The sequence below is a fragment of the Mytilus galloprovincialis genome, chromosome 13 (assembly GCF_965363235.1).
Source record: "Mytilus galloprovincialis chromosome 13, xbMytGall1.hap1.1, whole genome shotgun sequence".
NCBI lineage: Eukaryota > Metazoa > Mollusca > Bivalvia > Mytilida > Mytilidae > Mytilus > Mytilus galloprovincialis.
The window spans coordinates 73,003,244-73,018,314 of NC_134850.1; the positions used below are offsets into that span (position 1 = coordinate 73,003,244).

The 15,071-nt window shown below is 31.8% G+C and overlaps 1 protein-coding gene across 4 annotated transcripts in view; it reads left to right on the plus strand.

Moving 5' to 3' along the window:
* The first annotated feature begins 114 nt into the window (after positions 1 to 114).
* LOC143056935 (phenylalanine--tRNA ligase beta subunit-like) overlaps positions 115 to 15,071 on the plus strand; it is a 40,234-nt gene continuing 25,277 nt past the window's right edge. The window contains exons 1-4 of one of the 4 annotated variants that reach the window (XM_076230146.1): positions 115 to 221; positions 10,794 to 10,849; positions 13,005 to 13,072; positions 14,290 to 14,346. In XM_076230146.1, coding sequence (XP_076086261.1) covers positions 164 to 221; positions 10,794 to 10,849; positions 13,005 to 13,072; positions 14,290 to 14,346 — 239 coding nt within the window. In that variant the 5' untranslated portion in view covers positions 115 to 163. Of the gene's footprint in view, positions 222 to 7,275; positions 7,442 to 10,793; positions 10,850 to 13,004; positions 13,073 to 14,289; positions 14,347 to 15,071 lie in introns of those variants that run through there. The other 3 variants (XM_076230148.1, XM_076230147.1, XM_076230145.1) reach the window with 3 other exon arrangements.

Genomic DNA, 15,071 nt, shown 5'->3' on the forward strand with positions numbered 1-15,071 from the left:
TTGATTTTACTTACTTAGAGAATAAAAACAAAATATAAATATTGCTTATGTGAATGAATCACTATTCAAAATTAATAAAATGATACTTAATTTAGAGCTATCATTTCCCATTTCCGGTAAATATAGAGTTTCGTCATCTGATTTTACATGTGCAGAAGATAAAATGCCGACAATAAGTGTCAATAAGGAAGAATTGTTTAGAAATCTTGGTAGAAAATACAGTACGTACAATTTTATTCAACATTAGTATTTTAATAGTAAAATGATTGTGAAAATCAGTACACAATTTCATAAATGGACATATGCAGTCATCATGAGGGGGGATAGGACCTTTATCGGGACTCCGGGATCGGGTATTTTTAAGCTCGGGATTTCGGGATTGACCCTTTCGGGATCCGGGAATTGTTTTTTTTTCGAATTTCGGGACCTCGGGATTTCGTGTTTTTAAGCCCGGGATTTCGGGATCTGGTGTTTTTAAGCCCGGGATTTCGGGATCAGGACCCCTCCTACCCCCTCTCCATCATGGTCATAGACGAGGTACACAATTTCACAAAAATAAAATGTGGTATTATTGCCATATAAGACAACTATCCACATGAGTTCAAATGAAGAAGATGCCAGAAATTGAAGAAAACGGCCCCATGACTGAGTACATGAAAGATGTGAAACATTTTAATACACTCGATTCCAATTTGTATCTTCCCTGGGTGTTCTCCCAAGGCCAGTGTTATAGCACTGTGGTATTCAGCACTTTTGTATTTCAGCGCTGTGCTATTGGCACACTGCAGTGCTAACAATCAAGTATCAGCGCTATTTTTTTTCAATTTTCATAATTTTTCATCTCCTGTAGTGCACAAATTTAAATCAACTGGCCTACCATTGCCTATTGGTTATGAAATAATTCATAAGAAATAATTCATGGGGCTTCAATATATTGTGATTTTACCACGGGTTGGCCCTTTATGACAAATATTTTACCCTGAGCAATAGTGAGGGGTAAAATAACGGCATAAAGGGACATCCTGTGGTAAAATCACAATATATTCAAGCCCCCATGAATTATTTCGATTCTAATAAGACAAATACAAAATGTACGGCAATTCTTTTGGATTGAAGCGCTGTAGGTGGAGGCATACATTTGCCGTTCCCATAAATAAACGCACTATTAAATTGGCGTAAAAGAACAGAGCAAACTGATTAGTGTTACATGCTAAAACTATTTACAATACTGTATTTACATGTACAGTGTAGATAGTTTTGGATGAATTTTAATGATAATTTACTCATATGTATTATATACATGTATAAAAAAATTGGCTTATACATGTACCACATTTTATCATCGCTTGTTTAGGTTTCCTTGTTGTGATGATTTTCGGTTTCACAATAAAATTGAGAATTGAATGTCATGAATGTGCCAAAGAGACAACAACCCAACCATAGAAAAAAACAACAGCAGAAGGTCACCAACAGCAGGGCTCACGCTACCAGGCGACTTGGGCGAAGAAGTCGCCCTCCCGACCGTCACTTCACTTTCCCCGACCCCCAAAAGCGAAAACAAGTCGCCCTGTTCTTGACGATAGTCGCTTTCAGTCGCTTCCGTCATCGGACATTTTCAATTTTTACCAAGTTGATGAAACATCAATTTTTTACTGATAATTAAAGAAATTCAGACATAAACTATTCATTATCTTTAGAAAAGAGGTTGAAGCATTGTCTTCGCAGTGTGTATCAGGTTATTTGATAAAAATACAACTTTTTATTACTTCGTGCATTTTCGCAAGTTCCGGTGCTTGTTACTCGAAAACGTACATCAACCTAAATTTCGGCGGCAAAATAAGTTTGTTACTTCATTTAAACGTGATAAAAGTTGCCTCCAGTAAATGTTTAATCCATTTATTGCATTAAAACCGTCATGTTCCTTTCCAAATAACTTGTCAAACATCGTTTATTTTTGTAAATATTCTTGCATTCGTCCGCCATTGACCGATTTCTAAACTACGGATCTGAACCGGACCAGCTATGACCGAAATCCGTACTTTTACAATAATTACTACGGACGCACGGATGGAACAGCTGACAAAAGAATATTGATCCCAAAGGGAAAAATTACGCATCCCACACGCATTAAGAGACTTTTGGTTACATCTAATTGATTGGTGTATATAATTCCCTATATTTTTTTATGAATGTTTCAAACTATTGATTAAAGTTGCTTAACTCTGAGACTATTATACTAATATCAATATATTATGGCCCAGCTTAATAACTTTTATATTTTTTTATGAGAAACACTGAATTTCATACACAAGATAATTTTTAATTAAATTGTAATTGATATAATTTCTTTACATTTTTTTAAATAAATTTTTTTTTTTTAGTGCTAGATATTTAGTTGGTAGTTTCTCACAAGAACCTTAGTAAAACTTAAACAACTTTTAATTTCAAATGTTACTTTAATTGTAATTTTTTGCTCATATGAATTGAACAACATAAAAAGAACATTATTTACATATAGCCCTTTATACTATTGTAAAATCCAAACATTGTAGCGCACCCGCGCGAATGAGCACTTCTCTTTCAAATCTCACCACTTCTCCCTATCAGTTTCAAAAAGAGGAGTCACTTCTCCCTATAATTCTGAAGTAGTGTGAGCCCTGCAACAGGTCTTCAATGTAGCAAGAAATTCCCGTACCCGGAGGCAACCTTCAGCTGGCCCCTAAACAAAATATACTAGTTCAGTGATAATGAACGCCATACTAATTTCCAAATTGTACACAAGAAACTAAAATTAAAATAATATAAGACTAACAAAGGCCAGAGGCTCCTGACTTAGGACAGGCGCAAAAATGTGGCGGGGTTAAACATGTTTATGAGATCTCAACCTTCCCCCTATACCTCTAGCCAATGTAGAAAGGAAACGCATAACAAAAACAACATGCGTGTATTTTCCCGTAAAATGCTTATATTCTTACGTCATCGTTCTATGACGTCGGGTACATCATTCATAAAAAAGCATATGACGTGGGAGTACAATTGGAACAGCCCTGGCAATATATTCATATTTTACCACGGGTGTGTACTCAAAGTGTTTGAAGGACGTCATGTTAGAATTTGTCATATACAATACAGATGGTTTTATATTCACCTAATGAATCCGGGTCTGTTCGCCCTAGTACCTGTTTGCCCTGATACCTGTTCGCCCAGGGTCCATTCGCCCTGATTTAAATTTTTTCTAATTGTTGTCTAGTCGCATGATTTTAAGTATCTGAACAAAATATGTTAAGAGGGTGGTTAAGGGGGGCTATGAACACGGAAACATGTGAAATAAAAATGTTGCACGGATAATAAAAATCGGGGGAAAAACGATGCACGAGAAATAAAATCGTTAATTTCAAGGAAAAAGTACTAGAAGTTATTCCTCCTCCGTTTTTTAGATCATGCAGTCTTTATTAATTGACATGAAGACCCTGTGGTCAACTCTTAACTTCCGCTTGTTGTATCTGATTTGAAAGGGAAAAAAATATTCATAGTAATTCATATTAATTTGAAAGCCTTGAAACATACATGTATAATTCAAAACAATCCTGGACTGACTTTGAATTTTGTCCTGGTTTACTTTTCAATTAAATGCGGGAAAAGCATGATAAATTAAGAGTAGCGACACAAAACACAGAAAATAAATAAGGGGAAACACGAAGCATGCACGTCGAACTAAACACGAGAAAACGAGAAATTAAACGTCAAAACACCAAAACACGTGAAATAAAAAGGCTGAAAACGTTGCATGAAAATAACCCTTTACCACCCTCTGTTAAAGTTTGTTGAAAAATTGACAGAATATTTATATTGCCGCAATCAATTTTCTGTTTGATTTGCAGAGTAGAATACTGAAATACAATGTATTTATCTTTAATTTGTAAAGTAAACCATTATAGGTCAAAGTATGGTCTTCAACACAGAGCCTGAATGGCTTACACTGAAAAGCAAGCTAGTAAGGTTCCCAAAAATTACTAGTATAAAACCATATAAACAGGAAAACTAACGGTCTAATATATATGAAAATCGTGAATCAAGAAACCCACATGGAACCACATCAACATAAGACAACTACTGAGCATAAGATTCCTGACTAAGGATAGGTGCAAACAAATGCAGTGGGTTTAAACATATCAATAGGTACCAACCTAAAAATTACCCTTATATGAAACAATAGTGTAACATCTCAACATTAACTGAACGAATAAATTTGATCTATGACACAATATTAAATAATACAAAATAAATAAAATAAGGGGTTGGATGTTAAACAATTTCAGAAAAACAACCATTATTATTAAACCTTGAACAAATTGCCGCCAAGTAGAATCAAAGTACTGAACATTGGATGACCCAAGTTCTTGCGGATGGTCAAAAGCACTTGTCTTAGAAAAAAATCACATATCTCTTTACCTGAAACTGAGATTAATGTACAAAGAATTATTTTTTTAGAGGTATTTTCATTTGTGGATGATGAATAAATAAAGGAAATTCAACTTCACCATAATAACTATTATGTTGTAGTGATACACTGATTTTTATACCACCGCAAAAATTAAAAAATTTTTGGTTGTATATTGGTATCACGTTGGCGTCGTTGTCTGCGTCGTCGTCGTCGTCCAAATACTTTTAGTTTTCGCACTCTAACTTTAGTAAAAGTAAATAAAAATCTATGAAATTTTTACACAAGGTTTATGACCACAAAAGGAAGGTTGGGATTGATTTTGGGAGTTTTGGTCCCAACGTTTTAGGAATTAGGGGCCAAAAAAGGGCCCTAATAAGCATTATTCTTGGTTTTCACACAATAACTTTAGTATAAGTAAATAGAAATCAATGTTATTTAAACACAAGGTTTATGACCACAAAAGGAAGGTTGGGATTGATTTTGGGAGTTGAGGTCTGAATAGTTTAGGAATTATTAGGGCCAAAAAGGGGCCCAAGTAAGCATTATTCTTGGTTTTCGCACCATAACTTTAGTATAAGTAAATAGAAATCTATGAAATTTAAACACAAGGTTTATGAGCCCTAAAGGAAGGTTGGGTTTGATTTTGGGAGTTTTGGTCCCAACAGTTTAGGAATAAGGGGCCCAAAGGGTCCAAAATTGAACTTTGTTTGATTCCATCAAAAATTGAATAATTGGGGTTCTTTGATATGCCGAATCTAACTGTGTATGTAGATTCTTAATTTTTGGTCCCGTTTTCAAATTGGTCTACATTAAGGTCCAAAGGGTCCAAAATTAAACTAAGTTTGATTTTAACAAAAATTAAATTCTTGGGCTTCTTTGATATGCTGAATCTAAACATGTACTTAGATTTTTGATTATGGGCCCAGTTTTCAAGTTGGTCCAAATCAGGATTCAAAATTATTATATTAAGTATTGTGCAATAGCAAGAAATTTTCAATTGCACAGTATTCAGCAATAGCAAGAAATCTTCAATTGTACAGTATTGTGCAATAGCAAGAAATTTTCAATTGCACAGTATTGTGCATTAGCAAGTATTTTCAATTGCACAGTATTGCGCAATAGCAAGAAATATCTAATTGCACAATATTGTGCAATAGCAAGAAATTTTCAATTGGAGTTATCTTTCTTTGTCCAGAATAGTAGTTAAATCAACTTAAATCATTGTTTTATACAATATATACAATGTATTTTCACTTTTACTACCAACTGATAAATTAAAACAATCTTTACCATTCAGTGATAACAAGCACTTTTTTTTTACATTTTAATATTTTATGATGTATTTAAATGAGCAGTTATTGTTGCAAACTCCATTAGAAATTTGAATTGAGATCAGTTTTGGAATAAGGGAAAGGGGGATGTGAAAAAAAAATTGGGGGGGGGGGGGTCAATTTTTCTCATTTCAGATTTCATAAATAAAAAGAAAATTTCTTCAAACATTTTTTTGAGAGGATTAATATTCAACAGCATAGTGACATAGATGCCAACTATTACGATTTTTCCGTAGTTTTTCCGATTTTGCGATATAAACTACGCTATTACGGTCAAAGTCGAATAGTTACGGATTCCCAATCATCGACGTTCAATTTCGTAAAACGGGGATTTTTATCATTACTTTTCCGTCCGGGTCCAGTATTTAGGAAACGCCAATCTAATGCTTCCGGTTTCTTGGGAGTTATCAACCTATTGTTGGGTAACTAATTGACTTCTGAAGAGTCAAACTTGCATTTTATTAAGTAGCTTTTTCCCTTTCTCTACTTCTCCTTGACAAAACAAAAATGTTTGAGTCGAGAACATCTGAACAATTAATGAATGGAATACATACTACAGACAACATGTTAAATGACAAATTTTAGTGTACATCACTTTGCAACCACTCGTCAGTAATTTTGATTGGTAAATGCACGTTTATAAATGATTACTGAAAACTTTTCAAAAATACGGAAAATTTGATAGTATGTTACTGATTGTGTCAAAAGGGGGTTGGCATCTATGTAGTGAATTGCTCAAAGGCAAAAAAGTTCATTAGACCACATTCATTCTGTGTCAGAAACCTATGCTGTGTCAATTATTTAATCACAATCCAAATTTAGAGCTGAATCCAGCTTGAATGTTGTGTCCATACTTGCCCCAACCGTTCAGGGTTCAACCTCTGCGGTTGTATAAAGCTGCACCCTGCGGAGCATCTGGTTTTTATACATACTATCATTGTATTCATAAAATCATAAAGCCCTTTCCTGAACTTCTCTAATTTAGTGGTATCAGTTTTGTTAAAAGCTATCATTACATTTCATATTACAAATGTAGCTACTTGTATAAATACTTGCACACTTATATCATTATCTCATACTGTATGTTTAAAGTTTGTTACTGAGGTTTGTTCCAAGAAATTTTACATTTAAGAATATCTTTACTTTTCAAATTTTCAAAGAAACTTGCTAAATAGATAAAACTTATGAAGAAATATTAATTTTTGAAAATGTTCCAAGTAAAAAATCATGCACTAGCAGTTTTCAAAAAATATTATATAATAGGAACTGTTCAATGTGATTGACTTAGCTCACACTTGACAATTGGTTTAGAATTTAAATGGTTGCATACATGTATAATTCTTATGAGTTTATGTCATAGTATAGAGTTTTTGGCCGGTTAAAATGGGTTTTTATAAAATCAATAATTATTAAGAAAAAGGCTAAATTTGGAAAACAAAAGTAGGCCTGATCTCATCATATTGCATCATTTATTTATTTAGATATTTTTGGAATTATATTACTTGTCATTCTAAGGACAAATCCTAAGCTATCAAGTTGGATTTTTGTTGTATAATTTACATGCAAAAAGTCGAAGTCTTTCTGTCAGGGGATCTTAGTACGTGAGTAATGCCGACAATAGAAGTTAAGAAGGATCTTCTTTTCAAGGCTTTGGGAAGGGAATATTGTGAGTTATTTATTAATTATTTTAACAACCACTGTACATGTATACTGCTGATAATGATATTGTAGTAGTTGAAATAGTAAATTGATATCAGGAGCCTGTAAATCAGTGGTTGTCGTTTGTTTCTTTGTTACATATTTGTTCTTCGTTAATTTTTTATACAAATAAGGCCGTTAGTTTTCTTGTCTTAATTGTTTTACATTGTCACATCGCGGCCTTTTATAGCTGACTATGCGGTATAGGCTTTGCTCATTGTTGAAGGTCGTATGGTGACCTATAGTTGTTAATGTCTGTGTCATTTTGGTCTCTTGTGGACAGTTATCTCATTGGCTATCATACCACATCTTCTTTTTTATATTGATAAAATAATTACTGACTGTAAACTGACTTACATGTAGATTATGTAAATTTTGTTTTCCGTAATATGGAATGATTTGATAAAATGGAATGTAAGATTATCATTTCCTATTGACATTTTAAATACTTCAATTTTGAATAAAACACAAACATATATCATAATTCTGTCCTAATATTAAATTTTAGACTCCCTCAATGCTTCGAACAGCTATCACTCCCAACAAATATAAAAAAACTTAAATATCTTTGGAATGTTTCAACTAAAATGAAGAAATGAAAAATCTTCAAAACTGACTACTCCATGTACTCCAAGACCATGCATGATAAATTCAAAACATTTATTATAATATATCTAGACAAAATCTATGAAAAACAATCAGTCATCTTTTAATTAGTATTAAACATTATTAATAAAAAAAAATAAAGTCACTGCATCTTAAAAGGTTGTTTGTTTTTGATTGAAGTAAATTTCAAATTTATATAAGGCAGAGAATTATAAACAATAAAATTTTTCAAATCTTATCCAAACAAAAAATACTTGATTAAGAAAGGGTGCAAGTTGTAAAATGTGTCAACTAAAGTTAAGTATATCATGTATATTACAGAGTGTGATCAATGATATATAATCTCTCACCCTGCCAAGTTGAAAAGGTCAATCTTATATAAACATTTTACATAAAACAGGCTATTATTTGAGCTTGGAATTATTTTTAATTATGGAATTTGCATAATTTCTTGTGTTTAAAATTTTTAATTAATTCCATGTTTATTTTGTATTATAATCTTTTGAGCGGTTAATAACACTTTCCATAAAATGTATTTTGGTTAAATAGTGTTGTGCGCGGCACAGTACATTCTATTGAAAATAAACTATTTTCTTTGAAATAGAAAGCCTTGTGTGCAGCACAGAACATTTCAGTACACAATAAACATGGAATTTATTAAAAATTTCAATAACAAGAAAACAAGCAAATTCCATAATTAAAAATAATTCCAAGTTCAAATAATAGCCTGTTATAAGTTAAATTTTTTTAATAATGAATTGTTACAATAATGCACATTAGTTTTCTTATTTCAGTGACCATTCAAGAAATTATACAATCAAAATCTATCTACAGTCATATGACAGTATCAATATACTTTTTCAATTCGATCCTTAATCATGTACATAATAGAGTGTAAAGATATTGAAAAAATTGCAAAGTTTTAAAAATAGCCTTTTTATTTAAATCTAACATTTGTATGTAGACAAAGAAATTGTTATTCAATTGGTTTTAAAAAACACTGAGTAAAGATTTTAAAATATTTTTGGTTCTTTGAAATCATAATTTCCACCAGATAAAAATAAGTTTAGTTCCTTGAATTTTTATGACATGATGGTAAAAATAGAACTGTACATGAAAATGAAAGTAGGACTTGTCACTCCAATAAACCAATTTAAAGTGAAAGTAGTTTACATTGTAACAACTATTTACAGGAAATTTAAAGTGGGTTATTATTCATTTGTGAAAATCTTTAAATGATTTTAAGATTGGAAAATAGTTTTATAATGTGAATAAATATAAAAAAGATGTGGTATGATTGCCAATGAGACAACTCTACACAAGAGACCAAATGACACAGAACTTAACAACCACATCCGTAGCCAGGGGGGACGAACCCCCCCTTGAAAACAAATAAGCACTGTTAAAGTCAATGTTTTGTTCAAATTGTTACTGTTAAAAGTCGATTGCATAAGTCCAACGAACCCCCTTGGAAATTCCTGGCTACAGGCCTGACAACTACAGGTCACTGTACAGCTTTCAACAATAAGCAAAGCAATAAAGTTAAACTAATTGAACAAAATTGTTTTTTAATATTTTTAAGTGAGAAATGATGTCTTGATGTAAACTAAAATAACATTATAAATAAAAAGACAAGAAACATTAAAATTATATTACATAAAATGTTCTAGTTTGTGTTCCTTAACAACAGAGGATTGATTAATGGTTGGTTGCTTAACATCCAATGGCTAACATTTTATGCATGTTCAGGACAAGAACAAATTAAAATTAATTGTAAATAGGTACAGTCTTTTAGTTATGGACTCTGCTCATTGTTGAAGGCTTTATGCAGACCTTCATTTGTTTATTTCTGTGTTATTTGGTCTCTTGTGAAGAGTTGTCTCATTGGCAATCATACCACATCTTCTTTTTTATATTCACACTTAACCACAGAATCATCTCGACAGGCTTACAGAATATTTTCATAAATTTAGCTCTCGGCATGTAGATTTAAAAGTTTATTTTGAAAACTGAATGTAGATCTTGTAATAGAGGCCATAAAAAAAAAATTATAAATCGGAATTGCTTGATAGCAGCTAAAGTTATTTGGAAGTTTATTCTTATCCAATTCTTATGAACCACATCAACAAATGACGACTACCGAATATTCAATTATGTTCTCTTTGTGTTTATAATAAAAGTCAGTGAGTTGATAATCTAGTCTTTATGTATAAATAAAGCATGTATAAATGTTCAAGTATTACATAATATGTACTGTTCGGTATCAAACTTTAAAATGATATAAAATTAAGAAGAAATAACAAATCTCTGTTGCTATTCATGTCTAACATGTCTAAAGATTTGTACATCATTTTACCTTTGAAATTCTTCAATGATTTAATTATAAGCCATTGGAAATGTTGCAATATTGTTTCATAATGTTTCAAAAAGATAAACAATAAAATAAGAACACTTGGTATCACTTTTTTGTATCATTAGGAATATTAGTGTATGTGTAATAGAGAAATGTCACTTCATAACAGACCACAACCATATGTTTTTTGTTGAACATTTGCCATGCATGTATATTTAAATGTCTTGATAGACATCATCTCATGTGTCCAAGCTTAATATCCTGGTCATCTTATTCATGTATCAGTAGAACTTACATTCTTTTGAGTTTAAACTTATTTATTTATAGTAGACCTTTGGACTTTCTTATTTTTATTTTTCAGCATTTGAAGAATTTGATGAGTTAGGTTTTGAGTTTGGGTTAGAAGCAGAAGAACCAGTGAGTATCAATTAAATGTTCATGGCAAATTAACATAAAGTCAAATAGATATAGGAAGATGTGGTATGAACACCAAGCTATAAAATGACCTAAAATTAACTAGTGTAAAACCATTCAAATGGGAAAACCAACGGTCTAATCTATATAAAAACAAGAAACACTTATGAACTACATAAACAGACGACAACCACTGTACATCAGATTCCTGACTTCGGACAGGTGCAAACATTTGCAGTGGGATTAAACATTTTAATGGTACCAAACCTCCTCCTTTTTCTGAAGCAATAGTATAACATCACAACATAGAAAGAGACACTATAAAATATCAAATGGAAGGCTTAACTCATTAAAAAAATTCGCATATTAACACACAATGAACGATTAATTTGATCTGTGATACATGAATGCAAATACATAGTTAATAAAAATTATAAGCAGTGGCGTAGCCGGGTCATTTTTACGTGTACGCCCGAACCTTGGCGAGGGATATGAGGGGTGCCAACCGCTCAATGTTAAAGCACCTGCTAGTAGTGGGTTCGAAAGGGACGAAGCCCCCAAAAGCTATCGAGAACGAGATACCGTAATGATTCCTATCAGTAAAAAATCATTGATAGCAACATACTTTTGCATCTAAATGGTTTGTTTGTTTTGGTTAAATCTTGTAATATGTTTACTTAATCATCGTGTTAAACTGGAAGCTAGTCTAATGGTCATTGGTTTTAGAGAAAACGTCCAAACCAATATTACTTTTAAATAAGTTTAAATGGTGCCGTAAGTTAGCATACAATCCACAAAAGCACCTTTTAATGAACACGAAAAAAAATGTTTCTAAGAGGTGCAATATAAAAAAAATCTGGAACACCTAGGATTTCTTCCCACAAAAAGTGAATCAATGTATCGTTCCTTTAAAGGGATTTAAAAAAATTCTAAAAAAAAAATTTGATATCTTTTTCTTGATCTGGAATATTTCACAATCTATGAAGGTTATAAATTGAGCATGTAAAACAATTAATTGCGTAAAGAAGAGTCCAGCTATCCGGCTGTCTATCAGAAAAGAACAGTAAAATGAACGAAAAAAATGCTTTCAAAATTTTAGTTTTAGACATACGTAATAGAAAAAGCTTCTTCGGCATTTTCATAAAATTCGATAAAGGTTCGACAAGTAGTTAATGTAATTGAGAAATAACAAAATGTAAGCCAAGGACGTATAACTAACACACATATACGTCCTTGTGTAAGCCAAAACTGCGACCACTTATTAATTGCAGAAAGAAATACATTTTGTCCTTGCTCTGAATACTCTTTTGATCATAAACAGTTTCTGTCCAACTTTCGTAAAATTTCACGGAGAGTCATTCAAAAGACTTTATCCACATTCGGAACCTAAATGTTGACGCCACTTTGTCTCGCTTTTTGGGACATAAATCACTGGTTCGACAAAAATACAAAGGCAGCATATCGAATCTGAGCAGATAGCGAATTGCTTTAAATATAAGAAAAGTACGTAGAATTCATGGTAGATTCAGACTTTTACAAAAGATTCGAACAAATATATTAAATGATATATTTGAGTAAATTTGGTCCCTTTGTATTCAAAATTACAATCCATTGACAAAAAGGAACAAGGCTGATGAGCTTTTGACCAGTTTGTCTTATTCTATGTCGAATATTTGTTTTATTTTCAAAATTCAAGTGTACGCCCGGGCGTTTTGACGTAAACGTAGCTACGTGCATGATAAGGGATAAATAAGTAACGTAAAAAGTGAATAAACAGGTTTAAATTAAACAAAGTTAAGTATGATACTTTTGTGAAATGTTAAACAATTTAAAAAAAATCATCACTTTTAAAAAAACGTGTGTCATATTATACACAGGTAAATGAAAATAATTTTGTTGTTAAGTCTACTTCTTCTTTCACATTCAGTGATGTCATACACCTGAGACATGTTTATAACTTTCTTATATCATGTACATAAAGTTTAAATTAAATCTTCAGTGACATTCATATTAAATTTTTTATTCCAAAAATTCTAGCAAGGCATGCATAGTATTTGGAGTTCTGACATCTTATTTGTAATTGCCATATTTTTGTTGTTCATACCTAGCTTTGTTTATCATATAGAATTTGATATAAATGAATTATTCTATTTCACAGGAAGAAGAAGAAATACTACAGAATCCAGATCTTGCTTATGTCTGGAAAATTGAAATTCCTGCTAACAGGTAAAAGTGACAAATACTTTAAAACTTTTATATTCCGTCTGAAAATTAATCATTATTTATGACCCTATGTCAGCCTTTGACAAATAAAAGTCTGTGTAACTTAATCATCACTGAAATAGCAACTTGCCCTTACATGCCTTACATGTGAACTAGTTCTAAATAACAATTAGATCTAGAATAGGAAATTTTCAAATTTTAGAACAAACATGCAAATAAAAGAATCAATTTAATTCCAAATTATAGAACACGAGAAATCATTTCATGCTATACTTACCTGTATGATTATTGTCAGTAATATTGCTTTACATCCCATGCAACGAAGTTGCGGAGGGTATAATGTTTTTGACCCGTCAGTCCGTCCATCAGTCGTACCGTCAGTCCTGCTTCTTGTCATCGCAACTCCTCTCAAACCACACAACAGAATTTCACGAAACCTTTTTAAATGAAAAGGACATATTATGTAGTTGTGCATATCGACAGGAAATTACAATTCAATTTTTTTTCTAGGAGTTACGCCCCTTTGAACTTATTTGCTTCAATGCACTACTGCAACAGTTTGTCATCGCAACTCCTCTGAAACCACACAACAGTATTTCATGCAACCTTTTTAGATAATAAGGACATACTATCTAGATGTGCATATCGACAGAAAATTACGATTCAAATTGTTTTCTAGGAGTTACGCCCCTTTGAACTTATTTACTTTAATGTATTACTGCAACAGTTTGTCATCACAACTCCTCTGAAACTACACAACAGAATTTCATGAAACCTTTTAAGATAATAAGGACATACTATGTAGATGTGCATATCGACAGGAAATTATGATTCAATTTTTTTTCTAGGAGTTACGCCCCTTTGAACTTATTTGCTTCAATGTACTTCTGCAACAGTTTGTCATCTCAACTCCTCTGAAACCACACAACAGAATTTCATGAAATTTTGTAGATAATAAGGACATACTATGTAGATGTGCATATTGACAGGAAATTATTATTCAATATTTTTTCTTATACAATTTTTTTTTCTTATACTTATTTAATTCCTCCAATGACAATGTGGAGACGTGGGGTATGTGAGCGTGCTCACTAAGGTTCTTTAATTTTAGTAAGTATGTTTTGAGATAAGAATTTCCATTAGGAACAAAAAATGTATTGTGTCAAAGAAGCAATAAACTTCTAGTCCCTCATTTAAATAATTATAACACTATTTTTCAGATATGACTTGCTGTGTATTGAAGGGATGTCAAGAGCTTTGCTGGTTTTCCTTGAAAAGTAAGTTAGAAGTTAAACTTCTAGATAATTGTTAGAAGTTGTGGAATGATTTCCCATGATCCCATTACCATATTCAGTTACCTCACTAGGTTTTAGGTAAATTTTGTTCTAAAATTCTCATGGGAACCAGGAACAGTTGGTTGGTTAATGTCATCAGCCTTGTTGAACTAGATTTTACAGCATGTTAAACATCCCACTTGCATGTCTAACGATCATTTTGATTCTGATTATTGAATGAAAAATAGTTGGAATACATATGTACCATACAAACATGACAAATGAAGTAAATCGGAGTAAAAAAAAATAATAACAAAACTTTCAAAAGACATTCAATATATCAAATTAGATGAATATATGATAAACAAAAAACCAAAAGGGTAAACAATCAGAAATATCACTGAAATGAAGCATATATAACATCATTGAGCAGCAACTGAAGAATTTGATGAAGAAGCTACTAAAATATATTAAGGGAGTTGGCTCCACAGTTTCAAAATAATTAACTTTTCAAAACACCAGCATATATTGATGGGAGATTAATAAAGGAATCAAAAGAGCAAAAGAAATATATAGGTCACCATGCTTGTTTTCGAGATATTAGCCATTGAAATTTTGGCGGGAAAATGTTCTCTCTTGACTCTTCATAGCTTTATCATTGACAAGTTTAAGTCCTCAAAAACTATTAAAAAATAATTAAAATTTTTATAAGACTTTAACAGACAGCT